At 48.7% G+C, this 21481-nt stretch overlaps 1 protein-coding gene across 1 annotated transcript in view; it reads left to right on the top strand.

Moving 5' to 3' along the window:
• col9a3 (collagen, type IX, alpha 3) overlaps positions 1-21481 on the top strand; it is a 98653-nt gene that overhangs the window by 24747 nt on the left and 52425 nt on the right. Inside the window, exons 6-9 of the mRNA XM_068048592.1 lie at positions 3751-3804; positions 5151-5204; positions 13699-13752; positions 16158-16229. Of these exons, the coding sequence (XP_067904693.1) occupies positions 3751-3804; positions 5151-5204; positions 13699-13752; positions 16158-16229 (234 nt within the window). The remainder of the gene's footprint in view (positions 1-3750; positions 3805-5150; positions 5205-13698; positions 13753-16157; positions 16230-21481) is intronic.

Raw genomic sequence — 21481 nt, 5'->3', positions numbered from 1 at the left:
GGGAGACAACGTACCATCGTGGATTCGCGTCTATGACCACAGGAACGCCTGCCAGTTCCCCTAACTATATAATCCCCTATCGCTATTGCTATCTCATTCTTCCTCCTACCTCCCTGTACAACGGAGCCAGCTATGGTGCCATGGACTTGGCTGTGGCTGTACTCCCCTGAGAAACCATCACTCTCACCATTCAGAACTGAATACTGGTTGGAGAGCGAGATGCACTCAGCAGACTCCTACACTGCCTGCCTCGTCCTCCTTGACTGCTTGGCATTTTCCCATTCCCTCTCTTAAGCATCACATCCAGAAACGTGCTATCCACGAAACTCTCAGCAGTAATGGCAGCTGCTGCTCGAGCTCCAAAACCTGGAGCTCGAACTTCTCTCACTGATATATAGTTGAACATTTAGTTATCTAGGACACGAGAAGTTCCCACATGTGCATTCCACGGGACCGAGATGCCCTGCCATGTCTCTATTTGTTAGACTATTAACTGGCTTAACAGAAATAAACTTAAGACTTGAATAAATAAAGACTCACCGGCTACTCACCAATCAGCTGCTTCCCTTGTGCTGACATCACTTTATTTTATAGGAAGGTTACCTTAAATGTTTTTACTTAACTCCGACTATCTAAATATCTCAGACTTTAATTTATTGAAAAATTCAGACCCCTTAAGTGTTGCGATCCATTGTTGTTTAATTTAAACTTTGAATTGATTGAATCTGCCTCCACCACACTCTCAGGCACTTGCTGTGTAAAAATGTTTCTCTTCATGTCATTTTTGGTTCTTTTGCCAATCACCTTAAATCAGTGTCCTCTGGTTCTTGACCCTTTCGCCAAAGGGAACAGTTTCTCCCTATCTACTCTGTCCAGACCCCTCACGAGTTTGAACACCTCTTATCAAATCTCCTCTCAACCTTCTTGGCTTCTCCAATCTATTCACGTCACTGAAGCCCCTCATCCCTGGAACCATTTTCGTAAATTTTTTCTGCATCCTCTGTAATGCCTTCACAAGCTTCCTAAAGAGTTGTGCCCAGAATTGGATACAATACTCCAGTTGAGACCGAACTATAATTTCCTTGCTTTTGTACTTTATGCCTCTAGTTATAAAGCCCAGGATCCCATTTGCCTTATTCACCACTTTCTCAACCTGCCCTGCCACCTTCAATGATTTGTGCACATATACCCCCAGGTCCCTCTGCTCCTGCATCCCCTTTTAGAATTGCATCCTTTATTTTATATTGCCTCTCCTCATTCTTCATACCACTTCTCTACATTTAAATTTCATCTGCCACGCATCCGCCCATTCCACCAGACTGTCTATGTCCTCTTGAAGTTTATCACTATCCTCCTCACAGTTCGCAACAATTCCAAGCTTCGTGTTACTGGAAAAAATTTTAAACTTTATCCTCCAGATCTGATTAACTGAACGCTAATATTATTAAATCGGCTTTAGTTTTTATATTAATATATTGATCTGGTCTTACTTTATAGTTGATGAATTTAAATTAAACTAAAATTAAAATTTACCAGTTTACTCATGCCTCGTGTTCTTTGTGTTACTTTGCGATTTATCCCCACTGTGTTCTCGGGTCGTTGCTGCTCTCGCTGTGTTCTCGGTCGTTGCTGCTCTCCCTGTGTTCTCGGGTCGTTGCTGCTCTCGCTGTGTTCTCGGGTCGTTGCTGCTCTCCCTGTGTTCTCAGTCGTTGCTGCTCTCGCTGTGTTCTCGGGTCTTTGATGCTCTCGCTGTGTTCTCGGGTCGTTGATGCTCTCGCTGTGTTCTCGGTCGTTGCTGCTCTCCCTGTGTTCTCGGGTCGTTGCTGCTCTCGCTGTGTTCTCGGGTCGTTGCTGCTCTCGCTGTGTTCTCGGGTCGTTGCTGCTCTCGCTGTGTTCTCGGTCGTTGCTGCTCTCGCTGTGTTCTCGGGTCGTTGCTGCTCTCCCTGTGTTCTCGAGTCGTTGATGCTCTCCCTGTGTTCTCAGTCGTTGATGCTCTCCCTGTGTTCTCAGTCGTTGGTGCTCTCCCTGTGTTCTCGATCGTTGCTGCTCTCGCTGTGTTCTCAGTCGTTGCTGCTCTCGCTGTGTTCTCAGTCGTTGCTGCTCTCGCTGTGTTCTCGGGTGTTGCTGCTCTCGCTGTGTTCTCGGTCGTTGCTGCTCTCGCTGTGTTCTCGGGTCGTTGCTGCTCTCGCTGTGTTCTCGATCGTTGCTGCTCTCGCTGTGTTCTCGGTCGTTGCTGCTCTCGCTGTGTTCTCGGTCGTTGCTGCTCTCGCTGTGTTCTCGGTCGTTGCTGCTCTCGCTGTGTTCTCGGGTCGTTGCTGCTCTCGCTGTGTTCTCGGGTCGTTGCTGCTCTCGCTGTGTTCTCGGGTCGTTGCTGCTCTCGCTGTGTTCTCGGTCGTTGCTGCTCTCACTGTGCAATTCTCCAGTCCTCTGGCACCACCCTGTATCTAAGGAGATTTGGAAGATTATGGCCTGTTCTTCTGCAATTTCCACCCTTACTTCCTTCTGTATCCTTGGATCTATCTGATCTTTGAGTCACACCTGAAGCTCCTATTAACTCTTCCTTGGGCATTCCTGGGATGTATTCACCTATTATTACTGCTGTTCCATCTCTGTCTTCTGCTGTCATAGCCAGATGTGCTAAAGGTGTTTTCATCCTCGCTTTGCCTGTCTTTAATCTTTCCATTGTACTGCATCTGGTATCTGGACAATTTCAAAATCTGGCAATCATTGAGTCTTCTGTTCTTTGTGTCAGCATGGAATGTCTCATTTGTTCCATGAAGGCTGAAGGAAATGACTGTTTGCCAGAAATTCTTTTACGGTAGCAGGCATCTGATCCAACAGGATCTCCCTCTCTGAAAACTGAACACCAATTAGACCCAAATATAAACATAGGAAATAAAAACAGAAAATTCTGGAAATACTCAGCAGGGCAGGCAGTATCTGTGGAGAGAGAAACAGAGTTAACGTTTCAGGTGAGTGACCTTTCATCAGAATCTTTCATCTTTTCATTGTTTCTCAATGACTGTGAGCTGGAGAGATTGGAGATGGAGATATCCACAGCAGGTGTGTTCACTCGGGACAGACTCACTGTCCTCCTACACCCACAGACTGCAGTCCAGATACACAACCTGCTCTCTCATATCTAGATTACTTATATCAGCTGGTTGTTTTCTACACGCTAACTTGCACTAAGCACTAAAACATTCAACATAAATTTTAAATATTTAGTGCCTCAAGCTCAAACCACTACAAGTATTAGTGGTAAAAAGCAGCAGCTTCATCTCCCTCTGCACTGAATTCCCATTCTCACCAGATTCCCAACTTTTATACCTTGTTTATGATGCACTCTGTTGTGCAAACTCTGTGCCAATCACTGTAACAACCTCTTTGGATAAAGAAATTTCTCCTGAATTCCCTGTTGGATTTATTAGTGACTATCTTTATATTTATGCCCCTAGTTCTGGTCTCTCTCGCAACTGGAAACTTCTTCTCTATGCCTACCCTATTGAACCCCTTCATCGTTGTAAAGATCTCTGCCAGATCACCTCTCAGCCTTCTGATTTCTAAAAAATGAGCCCCAGCCTGCTCGATCCTCTCCTGACAGTTGAATCTTGTGAGTGAAATCAGGAAATGATGGGTGTGCAGCACATCACCCGCTCTCTGATGGAGGATGTAGGCTGAATGTTTTTATGGAATCCTGTGTTTCTCTGGGGTTGCATTGTGTAGTAATGCTGTTTACTTTCCTTGCAGGGAAGCCAAGGACCAATGGGAGGTCCAGGACCCCGGGGACCACCCGGGAGTGCGGTGAGTCCCTCCAAACTCTAGGTTCTCTTGTTAAACTTTGCTCTCCAGCACTCAGAACTCAGATGATTTTGTTAGTGATTCCTCCCATAACACAAGATTGGCAGTGCACATCACAACATTGCACAACTGACTAAGATATTCTGGGTACACCTGTAGTGTTTCACAGCCGGATTTGCCTGTAGTGTTTCACAGCCGGATTTGCCTGTAGTGTTTCACAGCCGGATTTGCCTGTAGTGTTTCACAGCCGGATTTGCCTGTAGTGTTTCACAGCCGGATTTGCCTGTAGTGTTTCACAGCCGGATTTGCCTGTAGTGTTTCACAGCCGGATTTGCCTGTAGTGTTTCACAGCCGGATTTGCCTGTAGTGTTTCACAGCCGGATTTGCCTGTAGTGTTTCACAGCCGGATTTGCCTGTAGTGTTTCACAGCCGGATTTGCCTGTAGTGTTTCACAGCCGGATTTGCCTGTAGTGTTTCACAGCCGGATTTGCCTGTAGTGTTTCACAGCCGGATTTGCCTGTAGTGTTTCACAGCCGGGGTTTGCCTGTAGTGTTTCACAGCCGGGGTTTGCCTGTAGTGTTTCACAGCCGGGGTTTGCCTGTAGTGTTTCACAGCCGGGGTTTGCCTGTAGTGTTTCACAGCCGGGGTTTGCCTGTACTGCTTCACAGCCGGGGTTTGCCTGTACTGCTTCACAGCCGGGGTTTGCCTGTACTGCTTCACAGCCGGGGTTTGCCTGTACTGCTTCACAGCCGGGGTTTGCCTGTACTGCTTCACAGCCGGGGTTTGCCTGTACTGTTTCACAGCTGGGGTTTGCCTGTACTGTTTCACAGCTGGGGTTTGCCTGTACTGTTTCACAGCTGGGGTTTGCCTGTACTGTTTCACAGCTGGGGTTTGCCTGTACTGTTTCACAGCTGGGGTTTGCCTGTACTGTTTCACAGCTGGGGTTTGCCTGTACTGTTTCACAGCTGGGGTTTGCCTGTACTGTTTCACTGCTGGGGTTTGCCTGTACTGTTTCACAGCTGGGGTTTGCCTGTACTGTTTCACAGCTGGGGTTTGCCTGTACTGTTTCACAGCTGGGGTTTGCCTGTACTGTTTCACTGCTGGGGTTTGCCTGTACTGTTTCACTGCTGGGTTTGCCTGTACTGTTTCACAGCCTGGGTTTGCCTGTACTGATTCATTGCCGGGTTTGCCTGTACTGATTCACTGCCTGGGTTACCTGTACTGATTCACTTCACAGTCTACCTCTATTGATTCACTGCACCGTCTACCTGTACTGATTCACTGCCGGGTTTGCCTGTATCATTTATCACTGTGTTAAATGTTCTAATTGTTTGATATTCATTTCACAGGGACCTATGGGAGACTCTGGAGTGATGGGAGAACGTGGACCAAGAGGAGTTGATGTAAGTGACAGTAAAATGGAAAATCTTAGGGCTGAAAGAGACCATCCATCCATTTTGCCATTTGCACGGTGCCCTGGCAGTTATGATCATTGATGTGTTTCTCACACAATAATTGACCAATTGCCCTTGAAGATATCCAGAGGCTTGTTTTCCTGACCTTTCCTCCCTGAGTTGGCATTGGAGTCTCTGTACACTTACTATCCGCTCCCTTTTACACCCCAGAATTTCTGAGTTTTCCCCCAATTGATAAAGCTGTGTCTGTGCCGACAGTGGACATGCACCCAGTGCATCAGTGATAATGAGTCACAAGGTGTTCTTGGCTTCCCATCTTAATATCCTGTCATAATATCATTGGCACATCTCCAGGATCTGGAGGCAGATGTGGTGATGGGTTTCCCACCCACTGGACAGTTTGAGAGGAACTAATGCAAAATGCCACAGATGCTGGAAATCTGAAATTCTAACAGAAAGTGCTAGAAATACTCAGCAGCTCAGGCAGCGTCTGTGGAGAAAGAAACAGAGTTAACGTTTCAGGAAGATGACCTTCCATCAAAACTGGAAAAATTGAGAGATGTAACAGGTTTTAAGCAAGTACAGAGGCAGGGAAAGTGGGGGGGGGGGGGGGGGGGTGGGGGTTGGGGGTAGGGGGGGTGAGGAAAGAACAAGAGGGAAGGTCTGTTATAGGGTGGAAGGCAGGAGTGATTAAATTATTAAAAAGGGATGATGGTGCAAGGCAAATAGAGATATTAATGGGACAAGTCAATGAACAAAAGATGGCTGTGATGGGATTTGAACTCATGGCTCCAGATCGTTAGTCCAGGCCTCTGGATTACTAGTCCAGTAACATAATTACTAGGCTACCGTACCCCCTTACAGTCAATTAAACACTTTTGAAGTGTAGCCACTGCTGTAATACAGGAAATACGGCAGCCAATTTGCACACAGCAAATGTGATAATAACCAGATGTTGTCTTGGTAATATTGATTAAGGAATAAATATTGGCCATGACACCAGCTATAACTCCCCTGTGCTTCTTCATGGGAACTTCTCCCTCCACCTGAGAGAGCAGACAAGGAGTCAGTTTAAAACCTCATCCACAAGACAGTGCCTCCAACAGTGCAGCACTCCCTCAATACTGCAAAGGGAGCATCAGCTGACATTTTGAACTGAAGTCTCTGAGTGGGATGTGAACCCACAGCCTTCTGATTCAGAGGTGAGGGCGTTACCCACTGAGCCGCAGGTGACAGATGTTAATTAGTAGATGTCCCCAAGGTTGGAGCCATTTCACACAATACACATGGATTCAGCATTGACAGGCCACTGATCTGCTAATGATCAGTAGAATCAGGTCACTGCCGTCTGCCGTCTTGCCGTTGAGTCTGACTGGGATTGAAATATTTTTCTGTGTTTGATGATGAATGCCTGTCCCTCTTCTCCCACTTACTCCTTCCCTTTCTTTTATCCGTCCCTCTCCTTTCCTCCTGTCTAATCCCTCCATCTCACTCCCTCTGTCGCTTCCCCTCCAATCATCAATCTCTCTCTTCTTTCCCTCATACCACCTGGCTTTCCCCTATCGCTGCTATCTCTCCTCCATCCTTTCGTTTCGTTCATCTGTCTCCTCCATGGCCTCCTCCCATTCCTCCCTCCCTCCCTTTCTCTTTTCTTCTACCTCCTGTGTTCTTCTCTCCCACTCTTTAATCTTTCTCATGTTCTCCTCCCTCTCTTCCCCTTCATCCTCTGAGTCCCTCTCCCTCACTCTTCTCTCAGCGCACTTCCCCTACCTTAAACCATCCTCTTTCTTTCTCTACCCCGTTTTCTCTCACTTTCCTCCTTTCTTTCTCACCTAATTCTCCCTCTCCTTCTCCCTCTCTCTTTCCCTCTCCCTTTCTCCCTCTCTCCCTCCCCTCCCCCAAGCTACTCCTCTTTCTCTCCCCTCTTTCTCTCAATCTCTCCCTACTCTCTCCTCTCTCTCTTCAATCTCTCCTCCTTTCTATCCATTCTCCTCACTCTTATCCCATTGACTCTTCTTCCCTCTTTCTCCGCCTCTCCCTCCCTCCTTCCCCCACTCATACTTGTTCACCTTCTCTTCCTTCCCTCCATTCCCCCTTTTCTCATTCTCTTCTGACTCTTCTTCCTTTTAAGTCCTCTCTCCTACGTTCTCTTTTGTTCTTCCTCCTCTCTTGCCCACATCTCTTTCCCTCATTCTCCCTTTCTCAATCTCCTCACCGCTTATCCAACCCCCTCTTTCCCACTCACACTATCTGCCATTGCTTCTCCCCCTCCTCTCAGTTTCTCTTCTCTCTCTCCCTAACCCACATACTATCCTCAACTGCCTCTCCCTACCTCTCTCCCATCCTCTTTTCTCTTCATCCTTCATTCCCTCCCGTGTTTGATTCCGCTTTCCCCCATCCTCTGTTTCTCCAGTCTTTATCTTCTCACCTTCCCATCTTTTCTCCCATAAAATATTACAGCTCAGGAGGAGGCTATTCAATCTAATATGCCATGTTGCCTCTTTGAAAGATTTATCCAATTAGTCTCACTGCCATGCTCATTCCCCATTTCCCTGCAATTTTTTCCATTTCAACCTCAACATTGACTCCGGACCCAATGACGTTTCATGGCATCAAACATGGGCATGGAAACCTCTTGCTGATTACCACCTATCGCCCTCTCTCAGCTGATGAATCAGTACTCCTCCATGTTGAATACCCATGGAGGAAGCACTGAGGGTGGCAAGGGTGCAGAATGTACGCTGGGTGGGGGACTTCAATATCCATCACCAAGAGTGGCTCGGTAGCGCCACTACTGACCGAGCTGGCCAAGTCCTAAAGGACATAGCTGCTAGATTGGGTCTGCGGCAGGTGTGAGGGAATCAACAAGAGGCAAAAATATACTTGACCTCGTCCTCGCCAATCTGCCTGCCGCAGATGCATCTGTCCATGACAGTATTGGTAAGAGTGACCACCGCACAGTCCTTGTGGAGACAAAGTCCCGTCTTCACATTGAGGATACCCTCCATCATGTTGTGTGGCATTACCACCGTGCTAAATGGGATAGATTTCGAACAGATCTAGCAATGCAAAACTGGGCAACCACAATCTGTAACCTCATGGCCCGGCCTATCCCTCACTCTACATTACTATCAAGCCAGGGGACCAACCCTGGTTCAATGAAGAGTGCAGGAGGGCATGCCAGGAACAGCACCAGGCATACCTCAAAATGAGGTGTCAACCTGGTGAAGCTACAACACAGGACTATTTGCATGCCAAACTGCGTAAGCAGCATGCGATAGACAGAGCTAAGCGATCCCATAACAAAGAGATCAGATCAGTCCTGCCACATCCAGTCGTGAATGGTGGTGGACAATTAAACAACTAACCGAGAGGAGGTGACTCCACAAATATCCCCATCCTCAATGATGGGGGAGCCCAGCACATCAGTGCGAAAGTTAAGGCTGAAGCATTTGCAACAATCTTCAGTCAGAAGTGCCGAGTGGATGATCCATCTCGGCCTCCTCTTGAAGTCCCCAGCATCACAGATGCCAGTCTTCAGCCAATTCGATTCACTTTGCACGATATCAATAAACAACTGAAGGCACTGGATACTGCAAAGGCTATGGGTCCTGACAATTTTCCGGCAATAGTACTGAAGACCTGTGCTGCAGAACTTGCCGCACCCCTAGCCAAGCTGTTCCAGTACAGCTACAACACTGGCATCTACCCGGCAATGTGGAAAATAGCCCAGCTTTGTCCTGTACACAAAAAGCAGGACAGGTCCAACCCGGCCAATTATCACCCATCAGTCTACTCTCTATCTTCAGTAAAGTGATGGAAGGTGTCTTCGACAGTGCCATCAAGCAGCACTTGCTTAGCAATAACCTGCTTAGTGATGCTCAGTTTGGGTTTTGCCAGGGCCACTCAGCTCCTGACCTCATTACAGCCTTGGTTCAAGCATGGACAAAAGAGCTGAACACAAGAGGTGAGGTGAGAGTGACTGCCCTTGACATCAAGGCAGCATTTGACCGAGTATGGCATCAAGGAGCCCTAGCAAAACTGAGGTCAATGGTAAATGGGGGAAAACGCTCTGCTGGTTGGAGTCGTGCCTAGCACAAAGGAAGATGGTTGTGGTTGTTGGAGGTCAATCATCTCAGCTCCAGGACATCACAGCAGCAGTCCCTCAGGGTAGTGTCCTAAGCCCAACCATCGTTAGCTGTTACATCAATGACCTTCCTTCAATCATAAGGTCAGAAGTGGGGATGTTCACTGATGATTGCACAATGTTCAGCACCATTCGCGACCCCTCAGCCACTGAAGCAGTCCGTGTAGAAATGCAGCAAGACCTGGACAATATCCAGGCTTGGGCTGATAAGTGGCAAGTAACATTCGCGCCATACAAGTGCCAGGCAATGACCATCTCCAACAAGAGCACAGTGGGCGGCACAGTGGCGGGTGGCACAGTGGCGCAGTGGTTAGCACCGCAGCCTCACAGCTCCAGGGACCCGGGATCAATTCTGGGTACTGCCTGTGCGGAGTTTGCAAGTTGTCCCTGTGACCGCGTGGGTTTTCGCCGGGTGCTCCGGTTTCCTCCCACAGCCAAAGACTTACAGGTTGATAGGTAAATAGGTGGTAGGAGAATGGTGGGGATGTGGTAGGGACTATGGGATTAATGTAGGATTAGTATAAATGGGTGGTTGTTGGTCGGCACAGACTCGGTGGGCCAAAAAGCCTGTTTCAGTGCTGTATGTCTAACTGAAAAGAGAGAATCTAACCATCTCCCCTTGACAGTACAATCGCTGAATCCCCCACTATCAACATCCTGGGGGTTACCATTGACCTGAAACTGAACTGGAGTAGCCATATAAATAACATGGCCACAAGAGCAGGTCAGAAGCTAGGAATCCTGCGGTGAGTAACTCACCACCTGACTCCCCAAAGCCTGTCCACCATCTACAAGGCACATGTCAGGAGTGTGATGGAATACTCTCCACTTGCCTGGATGGGTGCAGCTCCAACAACACTCAAGAAGCTTGACATCATCCAGGACAAAGCAGCCTACTTCATTGGCACCCCATCCACAAACATTCACTCCCTCCACCACCGACGCACAGTGGCAGCAGTGTGTACCATCTACAAGATGCACTGCAGCAACTCACCAAGGCTCCTTAGACAGCACCTTCCAAATCCGCGACCTCTACCAACTAGAAGGACAAGGGCAGCAAATGCATGGGAACACCACCACCTGCAAGTTCCCGTCCAAGTCACACACCATCCTGACTTGGAACTATATCGCCGTTCCTTCACTGTCGCTGGGTCAAAATCCTGGAACTCCCTTCCTAACAGCACTGTGGGTGTACCTACCTCACATGGACTGCAGCGGTTTAAGAAGGCAGCTCACCACCACCTTCTCAAGGACAATTAGGGATGAGCAATAAATGCTGCCCTAACCAGTGACACCCACATCCCAAGAATGAATAAAAAATATTGTATCCAATTCTCCTTTAATGGTCAACATTGAATCTGCTTTCATCAACCTTTCAGGCAGTGCATTCCAGATTGCAATATTTTCCCTTTCCATCTTTCCTATAATCATTTTTCTCTCACTCTCTCTCCATATTCTCTTTCGTGGGAATGAGCTCAGACTGCTATCCCAGCTTATTGTAGTGAATGGACTCCACATAGAAACCAGCAGTCACGTCTCAAATAAATTTTACTGCACTTTGCAGGAAGGGTTTTTGGTTAATCCAAGCTCTTAGAAGGCTGACCCTTCTGTCTGATTCGCTCACTCGCTCTCTCAAAGGCTCATTGTTTGTCTTGTGTACAGAAGACTCAGTGGTTCCCTGGAATATACAGGGACTATACTTGAACAGTTCCAATGTGGGGGTTGGTTTCTTGCCAGAGTACAAGGGTGGCAGTGAGCAGTGAATGACACTGACTCCATTCAGTGCTTGGGATCCTGCCGGAATGGAATGGAAACCATCTTGAGAGGTGGAGCAGATGAAAGTTCCTTACAGAATGAGCAGTGCTAGGGCAAATCCCAGAAACTCAGTTGGACTTCATGCAAACTACAGTGCTGATCTTTATGGCAGGCTGATTCTGAAGAACAAAAACCAGTTACATTTATACAGCACCTTTAGTATAGCAAGTCGTTAGCTGTCTCAAGTCGTTCCATAGGAGTGTTATCAAACAAAATTTGACACCGAGCCACATAAGGAGATATTCGGTCAGGTGACCAAAATCTTGGCCAAAGATTGAGCGGCACAGTGGCGCAGTGGTTAGCACCGCAGCCTCACAGCTCCAGTGACCCGGGTTCAATTCTGGGTACTGCCTGTGCGGAGTTTGCAAGTTCTCCCTGTGACTGCGTGGGTTTTCGCCGGGTGCTCCGGTTTCCTCCCACAGCCAAAGACTTGCAGTTTGATAGATAAATTGGCCATTGTAAATTGCCCCTAGTGTAGGTAGGTGGTAGGGGAAGGTGGGGATGTGGTAGGGAATATGGGATTAATGTAGGATTAGTATAAATGGGTGGTTGTTGGTTGGCATAGACTTGATGGGCCGAAGGACCTGTTTCAGTGCTGTATCTCTCTACGACTCCATGTAGGTTTTAAGGGGTATCTTAAAGGAGGACTGGGAGGTGGAGTGATTTAGGGAGGGAATTCCAGAGCTCAGGGTCTTGGCAGCTGAAGGCAGGGCTGTCAATGATGGACTGATGGAAGTTGGAGATGCTCAATAGGCCAGAATTGGCAGAAAGCTGCGATCTCGGAGAATTGTAACGCTGGAGGATGTCCACACACATATACAGGAACAGGTTACTGAGTTGGATGGTCAGCCATGATCATAATGAATGGCAGAGCAGGCTCAAAGGGCCGAATGGCCTACTCCTCCTATTTTCTATGTTTCTGTTACAGAACATCCGTGATTCCTCAGACACAACTCCACGATAGCTCCCGTGGTTTGGTTACACTGCTTAACAGGAGGGAGTTTCCCAGATGAAGCCCCTCCTCCAAACAAGGATATTAACAGAATTAAGGTGGAAACAATCACCTAATGACTTGTTTCTTGTTTTACCTTCATATTGTGTCCTCAGGCAGTTTCTGTTTATAATGAGATGAAAAATTGTATCATATTCTTACCATGCTGCACAGCAACACTGGCGATGATAATGTGACTGTTTACCATGAGGAGGTGATATTTTGGTATTTTCTGATTTGAATTGTGATACTTTAGCCGGCCAGATATGTAAAACCAGTCAGAGAGCCATTGCTCAATTTCTCCCCAATAGCTCTGGGCATTTGCACCGAGAGTGATGGCAGACATTGAATGTGATCGCCCCAATGAGTCGACATATTCAAAGAAGGCAGTATGTTTGTTGGTATATTAGCTGCGTACATGTGAGCATAAAGGACTTCTGTATTTGACGGCAAATCTCCTCCCCCACAGGATGATTGTACAGGTTTCTGAGTATACCTGTGCATGTACATGTGAGTTTACCTGAAAATAAAAAGACTTGCCTTTATATAGAGCCTTTCACCTGTCATCCCAAAGCGTTTTACAGCCAATGAAGTACGTTTGAAGTGTAGTCACTGTTGTTATGTAGGAAACATAGAAGCCAATTTGCGCACGGCAAGCTCCCACAAACGGCAATATGATAACGCCGTGTTTTTGTGATGTTGATTGAAGGATAAATATTTGTCAGGGCACCCTTATTCAAAATCAAGCCACAGGATCTTTCACATCTATCTGAGAGAGCAGATGGGGCTTTAGTTTAACGTCTCATCAGAAAGACAGCACCTCCGACAGTGCAGCACTCCCTCAGTACTGACCCTCCGACAGTGCAGCACTCCCTCAGTACTGCTTAAGAGTGTTGGCCTAGATTGTTGTGCTATGCCCTGGAGTTGGACGTGAACGCAGAATTTTGTGACTGAGGTGAAAGTGGGAACCAACTGAGCCACAGCGGACAGCTTTCGAGTCTATCTACCTGTCAGCGTTTCTCAGCTGGTAACTGTGAGTGGTCATGTGCATATACGTGTGTGTGTATCTGAGTGTTTACCTGTGTATGTACCTGTATTTAGATTAGATTAGAGTTACAGCACTGAAACAGGCCCTTCGGCCCACCGAGTCTGTGCCGAACATCAACCACCCATTTATACTAATCCTACACTAATCCCATGTTCCTACCACACATCCCCACCTGTCCCTATATTTCCCTACCACCTACCTATACTAGTGACAATTTATAATGGCCAATTTACCTATCAACCTGCAAGTCTTTTGGCTTGTGGGAGGAAACCGGAGCACCCGGAGAAAACCCACGCAGACACAGGGAGAACTTGCAAACTCCACACAGGCAGTACCCGAATACGAACCCGGGTCCCTGGAGCTGTGAGGCTGCGGTGCTAACCACTGCGCCACTGTGCCGCCCTTATTTCTGTATCCTCTGTTCTTTGCCTACCAATGCTGCTGTCAGATTTATGTTTCTTTTCTTTCCTGATTTGTGCAGGGGGAAATGGGACCAGTTGGGGAACGTGGAATTCAGGGTCGCAGAGGTTTCCAGGTAAGGAGCAATCTTCTCAAATGCATAAATTTGCATTTATATTCAGGACAAAAACCAAATCCCTGCACTGCCAATGAATTATTTTTGAGTGTCGTCGCTATTGTAATGTAGGAAACGTGGCAGCCAATCTGCGCACAGTAAGCTCCCACAAACAGCCATGTGATAAATGACCAATTATTCGTGATGTTGAAGGTAAATATTGCTCAGGACATCAGGGAGTATGCTCCTGCTTTACTTTGAAATAGTGCCTGTGGGATCTTTTACATCCTCATGTTTAACGTCTCATTGGAAAACCAGCATCTCCAACAGTACAGCACTCCTTCAGTACTGCCCCCCTGTACAGCACTCCTTCAGTACTTCCGCTCCAACAGGGCAGTGCCAGGAAGCTGCATTGCCATGATGTACAGACAGGGGACGCTGCTCCCCAGGAAGCTGCATTGCCGTGGTGTAAAGACAGGGGGAGCTCCTCCCCAGGAAGCTGCATTGCCGTGGTGTACAGACAGCGGGCGCTCCTCCCCAGGAAGCTGCATTGCAGTGGTGTAAAGACAGGGGGAGCTCCTCCCCAGGAAGGGGCATTGCCGTGGTGTACAGACGGGAGGGGGGGGGCGCTCCTCCCTAGGAAGCTGCATTGCAGTGGTGTACAGACAGGGGGCGCTCCTCCCTAGGAAGCTGCATTGCAGTGGTGTACAGACAGGGCGCGCTCCTCCCTAGGAAGCTGCATTGCAGTGGTGTACAGACAGGGGGCGCTCCTCCCCAGGAAGCTGCATTGCAGTGGTGTAAAGACAGGGGGAGCTCCTCCCCAGGAAGCTGCATTGCCGTGGTGTACGGACAGGGGGCGCTCCTCCCCAGGAAGCTGCATTGCCGTGGTGTACAGACAGGGGGCGCTCCTCCCTAAGAAGCTGCATTGCCGTGGTGTACAGACAGGGGGTGCTCCTCCCCAGGAAGCTGCATTGCCGTGGTGTAGACAGGGAGCGCTCCTCCCTAGGAAGCTGCATTGCCGTGGTGTACAGACAGGGGGCGCTCCTCCCCAGGAAGCTGCATTGCCGTGGTGTAGACAGGGGGCGCTCCTCCCTAGGAAGCTGCATTGCCGTGGTGTACAGACAGGGGGCGCTCCTCCCTAGGAAGCTGCATTGCCATGGTGTACAGACAGGGGGACGCTCCTCCCCAGGAAGGGGCATTGCCGTGGTGTACAGACAGGGGGCGCTCCTCCCCAGGTATCGGCATTGCGGTGGTGTACAGACAGGGGGCGCTCCTCCCCAGGAAGCTGCATTGCCGTGGTGTACCGACAGGGGGCGCTCCTTGCCAGGAAAATGGCGCCTGTTCCTATGGTGATGGCTTCTTTTCCATTAATCCCTCCTATCAGAGCTCCTTGTCCCAAAGAGCTCACAGCTTATTGCTTTTCCAGTGGTTTATCATCTTTTATTTTTATGGTTTATTATTTTTGAAAATGCCTGTTTCCTTAATTGCTATCCCATAAGAAATTTGAGAGATTTGACAAAATGTATGAATCCTCACAATGATAACATGTCTGTCCTTATTTAAGTGTAATTGTAACTCATTTATTGAGATTAAAGGAAAATATTCTCTTTAAAACAATTTTTGAAGTTGTTGAAAATTGTCTTTCCAAGTGCCTTGAAATTTCATCCCTCATTCATTCCTCATTCTTTTCCCCCTCCTCTTCCCCACCTCTTATCCTCTGTATCACGCTCCTTTCCCCATCTTTCTTTCTTCTTTCCTACCCTTCCCCCTCCATTTCAATTCTCCTCACTCCACCTCTCCATCTCAACTTCTTTACCTCCTCTCCCCTTCCCCACATCCATCTCTGCCGTCCACCAACTTCCTTTCACTCCCCCTCCCTCCTTCCATCTCCAGCTCTGTCTTCCTAATCATCTCTCTTTCCCATCCTACACCTTTTCCCTGCTTCTTTCACTCTCCTCTCACCCTCATCTTTCTCCTCCATCAGCTTTTCCTTCTACATCTCTTACTCTTTTCCTTTCCCTTATTCTCTGGCCTTTCTCCTGCTTTATTGCCACCCTTTCCACACCCTCTTCCTTGTCTTCTGTCCCCCTTTCTCCTCTTCCCCCCCCTCCCTTTCTTCCCATTACACTTCACCCATTACCCTCAGTCGTCCTTTACTTTTCACTCCACCTCTTACCCTCTCCTTTTCCTTCCTCCTCTTCTCCCCTTCATCCTGGCTCCCCTTTTTCTCCCTCTCCTCCTAATTCTCCTTCTACTTCCCCCTTCCTTCACCTCTTCTCATTCTCCTCAACTCTCTCTCCCTCCTCACCTTCTCTCACCTTCCTCCCATTCTTGTCTTCTCCCCGTCCCACTTCCCTCTTGACTATCCTCCCCTCTCCACACACAGATAAATCACCTTGTTAATGGAAGTGATTTTTTTTCTACAGGGTCGGAAAGGTGAGAGCGGTGAGCCAGGTGTCCCAGGACCTACGGGAATCCGTGGGGATTTTGGGGAGAGGGTGAGTGTTCTTGTTATTATTCAGTGGAGAAATCATTAGATTGCTGCCTATTACTGAACCATTGAGCTCTGCAGTGACCCTATACAGTGATTGGCCACGTTGAGTGAACTAAGACTCCTAGATTTTGTTCAACTTCAGCCTTGACCATTCATATACTCTTGCAGTACAGAAGGAGGCCATTTGACCCATCATGCCTGTGCTGTCACTTTGAAAGAACTATCCAATTAGCTGAGCCTTCAATACAATCACTACAGCCTAGGGTTTCCAAATCTGATTGGACATAATCCTGGAGGTTTCACCATGATACCCTCCTGCCAACTGCCCCACCCTCACACTCCTGCCATTGGTCAGCTGACATGTCCAACCTCACGACACCCCGCCTTCCCACACCATTACCCAATGGGATGTTTTGGGATTGTTCGCAGCAGTGACCTGGAGATTAACCTTTAATTCCTGGAGACGCCAGGGCAATCCTGGAGGGTTAGCAACCTCTACTACAGCCTGTACTTTCACTAAGTTCAAAATTGCTACTGGACATTTAAACGCTAAACCGATATAGCTCCTGCCCCTTAAATAAAAGCAAAATACTGCGGATGCTGGAAATCTGAAATAAAAACAAGAAATGCTGGAACCACTCAGCAGGTCTGGCAGCATCTGTGGTAAGAGAAGCAGAGTTAACGTTTCGGGTCAGTGACCCTTCATCGGAACTTCGGAACAGTTCCGAAACATTAACTCTGCTTCTCTTTCCACAGATGCTGCCAGACCCGCTGAGTGGTTCCAGCATTTCTTGTTTTTATTATAGCTCCTGCCCCTTGTTCTCTGCCTCACATAGTTATGTTCAGAAGCAGTTTCTGATAACCTCTCAAGTTTTATCCAGCTCTATTCTGCTTGTCCTTAGCTTGGCCAAGTTACCCTCTGGTCCTTTATAACTGGCTTCCAAATATGTTTCTGCAGCTCCCTGTCTCCTGGTCAGACTCTGTTTGGTTTACGGCTCTGGGTTATGAATTTCTACGATTACCCTCTGTGTTCAGGCAGCCTTTCCGTTTCCTGATCTGGTCCTCAAAGGGAGGTTTGAAGTCTGGCTGTGTGCTGTTTCTGGGTAACCGTGTTCAGCCTCTGAGCATAGACACACCTTTGTTTCCCCAGTACTGCAACTGGAAAAGAAAACTTTTATTAATGTTTTTACAGTTTGCTTTCCTCTGCCAGTTTTTGCTCTCTCTCTCCCCTTCTTTCCTAAACACAATGACTGTTGCTCAAGGTATGAGTCCATAGGTGCATGTGTTCAGTGTGCCTCATCCAAATGGCCATTCATCTCTGAACCTTAAAGTGAATGTCAATGGGCTATTGTACTGCGGAGGGCATCAGAGCCAATGCCTTCCTGTCGTTCAGCTATCCATGCTCCTGCAATCCTAGCGCAGGGGAATCGGCAACACCTAAGGTTACATAACAGTACAGACTGAAGCTGATTTATACGGCTCAGCTCTTCACTGCATAAGCTCCTGTTCCAACCATTGCAAACCCTCTGTCCAAACATTGCAAACAGTTTGTTTGGCTGTTACAAGGTTCCCAGATATAAGGGAAGTTCTGGGCTGCAGCTGTGTGTCTCCCAGCTTTTATTTCCTGTTCTTATTCTTGGAAGCACCTCGTTGATAGTAGGCTTGTGCCTGGCCTCTCTCAGAATAAAACTGTAAGGAACTGAGCAGCAATAAGCATGGATCCGTTGTGTTCAATTTAACATAGTGGCCGGAATTTTACGCCCCCCCCGCCCCCCCAAAAAGAGCGGGCTGGTGGTGGGGGTGGGGAGGGGGCGTAAAATGGAGTGGAAGGCTGGGAGGGCTCTTCCTGACCTGCTCTCGCCTCCAGTGCCAATTTATGTGTGACGGCGATGGCGAGAAACGGCCCGCCTGTCCCAGGACAATCGAGGCCCTTAAGTGGCCAATTAGCTCTCATTTAAGAGCCTCTTCCCGCCGCCACCGGGATTTTACATTTGGCTGGTGGGCAGCTGAGGCCTCAGAAAACCCGCCTGATAAAACTAGATGGCCTTCTAGCGGGCTGGGAGGGGTGGACCCTCCTGATCGGGCACCTTGTGCCCCACAAAGGCTGCCCCCGAAGCCCAACCGCCTCCAACGCCCAACAGCCCCCGCCACCCGCCATCCCCCCCCCCCCCCCCAGTCAACCCCTCTTGCCTCACCAGGGCTCAACGGATTGCCCCCGGAGACCCCAAAAACTTACCCCTTTTCTGGTGCCGTCCGTTAAAGACCCGCCCAGGTCAGGAAAAAGAAACCGATCCAAACCCGACTGATCCACAGTGGACTCAAGCCCGACCCAGCCCGAGTCCCTCCAATTTCGACCCGACCCCAACCCGACCTGACCCGAGCTAGCCATCCCTTTACTTACCTTAATCTTGGGTGGCTCCACGAAGCTGCAGCGCATGCGTGATGACATCATAGTGACGTCACTCGCCCGCTGCGCAGACTCAGTTTCGTCCCGGACTCCCAGCTCAGGTAAGTTTTTATAATTTCAGTACTTAACCGGCAGAGCACTTACCGTGTGTGTCCAGCCTGACCCGACCTGAGCCCGAACCCGACACATGTCCTCGGGACCCGTCGGATCCGGGTCAGGTAACAGGCCTTTACCGTGTGTCACCTTCATCCTGAAGCTGGGTGTAGTCCCAGCAGTGGCCACTGCTTCTGGTGGTGCTGCTGGGACTAAGAGCTGCTGGCCCACTGGCCAACAGCTCCATTAGGCGGGTCTTCCTGCCTCAAGGAGGTGGAAGTCCCGCCCAAGACCAGTTAACAGCCTGGGGACTGTAAAATCTGGTCTGGATCCCCAGGCCCGGCAGAGGGGTGATCGCCACCGAGCTTTCGGCCAGTGGACCAGTCCCCCCGCCCACTGTAAAAGCCAACACAGTATCTCAATAAGGTCAGAAATTAAACTACATCTGTCCCCTTGAAGAGAAACATATTAACAGTTGCATCTGCGAAGACAACAGAAGACTGACTGGATGGACAGTATGGTTTTTTTCATTCTTGCACTTTTGGTTAAGTACCTAATTTTCAAAAGCAAAATAGTACAGATGCTGGAAATCTGAAACAAAAAGAGAAAATGCTAGAAATACTCAGCAGGTCAGACAGCGTCAGTGGAGAGAGAAACAGAGTTAACGTTTCAGGTCGATGGCCTTCATCAGAACTGGGAAAGGTTAGAAATGTAATAGGTTTTGAGCAAGTGAAAGGGGGAGGGTGGGAAGAAGAACAAAAGGGAAGGTCTGTGATCGGATGGAAGACAGGAGAGATTAAATGACAAAAAGTTTCATGGTACAAAGCCAAGTAAAGAAACAAAGATGGGTCTGGATGAGGTGTAAGTGGCAGGATAGCCGTCCGAACACAAAGTAAAGAAATTAAGAAAGAAATGGGGTGGGGGGTGGGGGGGGGGAACAAGCAGAAACATATGAGAACGGGAAAAAAATGGGGGCAGAGCTTATTACCTGAAATAATTGAACTCAATGTTGTTTTACTGGAACACTGTAGGAAATTTTCAACCCCAATTCTTTTCACAGACTCTGGTTAGATGTCCTTTTTTTTTTTGCTGCCTCAAAGTTACCTGCATCTTTGTCAGAAGACGATTGCATCCACCATACTCATTCTATGAGGATGAGCTGATGTCCCCTGTTGCTGCTCATGGTTAGTCTGGCAGTTGGAGAATGTTGTGACCAAGGTGGAACTGCATTGCTTGCCTGTCCCTTTAAGGCTGCGGCTCACCTGCCCCCTGTGCAGGGGAACTGGGCTAAGTTAGAGGATAATTGATGTTGCTGAGGGTAGCGGGGAAAGACAAGGGGCTGAATTTTCGTGCACCCACCCACCCGCCCACCGAGGGCAGAAACGGAGGTGGGAGAGCCCCAAAAATACCAGCACTGGCTGGTGAGTCAGTTTCGGGATGCTGTTCATGGCACCAGCAACGTTCAGCAGGGTGGTGGGAAGGTGGGACAGAAATCCCACTCCCCTCCTTTATTGAGGCCAATGAAAGTAGTTTTTATGCTCATGAGAACTTGTTTACGTTGAAGGGTGGAATTTTGTAGGGGACACACAGGTTACACATGCTGTCTGTTACAGATCTGCTGGAAGGAGACAGGTACAGAGTGGGGAGCCAGTCATGGCCCAATAAGAGTGTCAGCAAGGCAGGGGAGGACTTGTCCTTTGATAAGGAGGTGTTCCTGATGCAGCACATTGGTGGGGAGAGCGGGCACTCAGCACTTGGGCATTGAACGGAATCATCACTCCCTGGCATCGTGGGGGCAGAAGAGCAGGGGGCAAGGCTGCCAATGATAATTGGGCGGCCACCTGCCCAGAAGGATGGCTGCAATTGGCAATAGGGGTAAGACTGTCAGATTTTGGGCCCAGTGACAGAAAGCGACAACATCCTCCACAGAAAAGGTGGAGCTCCAGGCAACAGGGGGATATGGGAGAGGAAAGAGGGGCAGGAAGGTAACGGAGGCCATACCCTCAACACAGGATCTACCACTGAAGTTGGAGCTACCTGGAGATGACCAAGACCCAGTGCTGCAGGAGATTGTGACTCTCCAGGTAGATGGTCACAAACATCTGTGACCTCGTCGCCGAGGACCGCACACCTCGCAGCACTGGTCGTCATACCCTGCCAGTAGTCATCAAGTCACTGTGGCCTTGAATTTATTCGCTTCTGGCTCCTTCTAAGGATCTTTTGCAGATCTTGGTAACATATTGCAAGTTGCTGCACCCCACTGCATCTCACAGCTCACTGATATTTGCCGGAGCTGGACAGCACATTCATTTCACAACAGAAGCGGCCTCGTGGGGACAGAGGGGAGTGGGTTTCCTTGCCATTGCTGGATTCCCCCAGGTGCAGGGCATCATCGATGTGGGCTTCAAGGCACCCAGTGACCGACCAGTCAGATTCATCAACAGACAGGGTTTCCACTCCCTCAAAGTTCAGCTGGTCTGTGACCACAACAAGAGTTTCCTCCATGTGTGCACTCACTTTCCTGGCAACTGCTATAACTCCTTCATCCTCCAGCAGTCCAGTCAGCCGCAGATCTTCACTCCAACCCCCAAAGTGAGTGGTTGGATCCTAGGGACAAGGGATATCCCTTGAAGACATGGATAATCTCTCCTCTACAGGAGCCCCAGATAGAGGCACAACTAAAGCCACCTGCTGACTAGGACAACCATTGAGCAGGCCATCAAGGTACAATTCTGGTGCCTGGATCAGTTGGGCAG

The sequence above is a fragment of the Heterodontus francisci genome, chromosome 16 (assembly GCF_036365525.1).
Source record: "Heterodontus francisci isolate sHetFra1 chromosome 16, sHetFra1.hap1, whole genome shotgun sequence".
Taxonomy (NCBI): domain Eukaryota; kingdom Metazoa; phylum Chordata; class Chondrichthyes; order Heterodontiformes; family Heterodontidae; genus Heterodontus; species Heterodontus francisci.
This window is presented reverse-complemented; position numbering and strand designations above follow the sequence as displayed.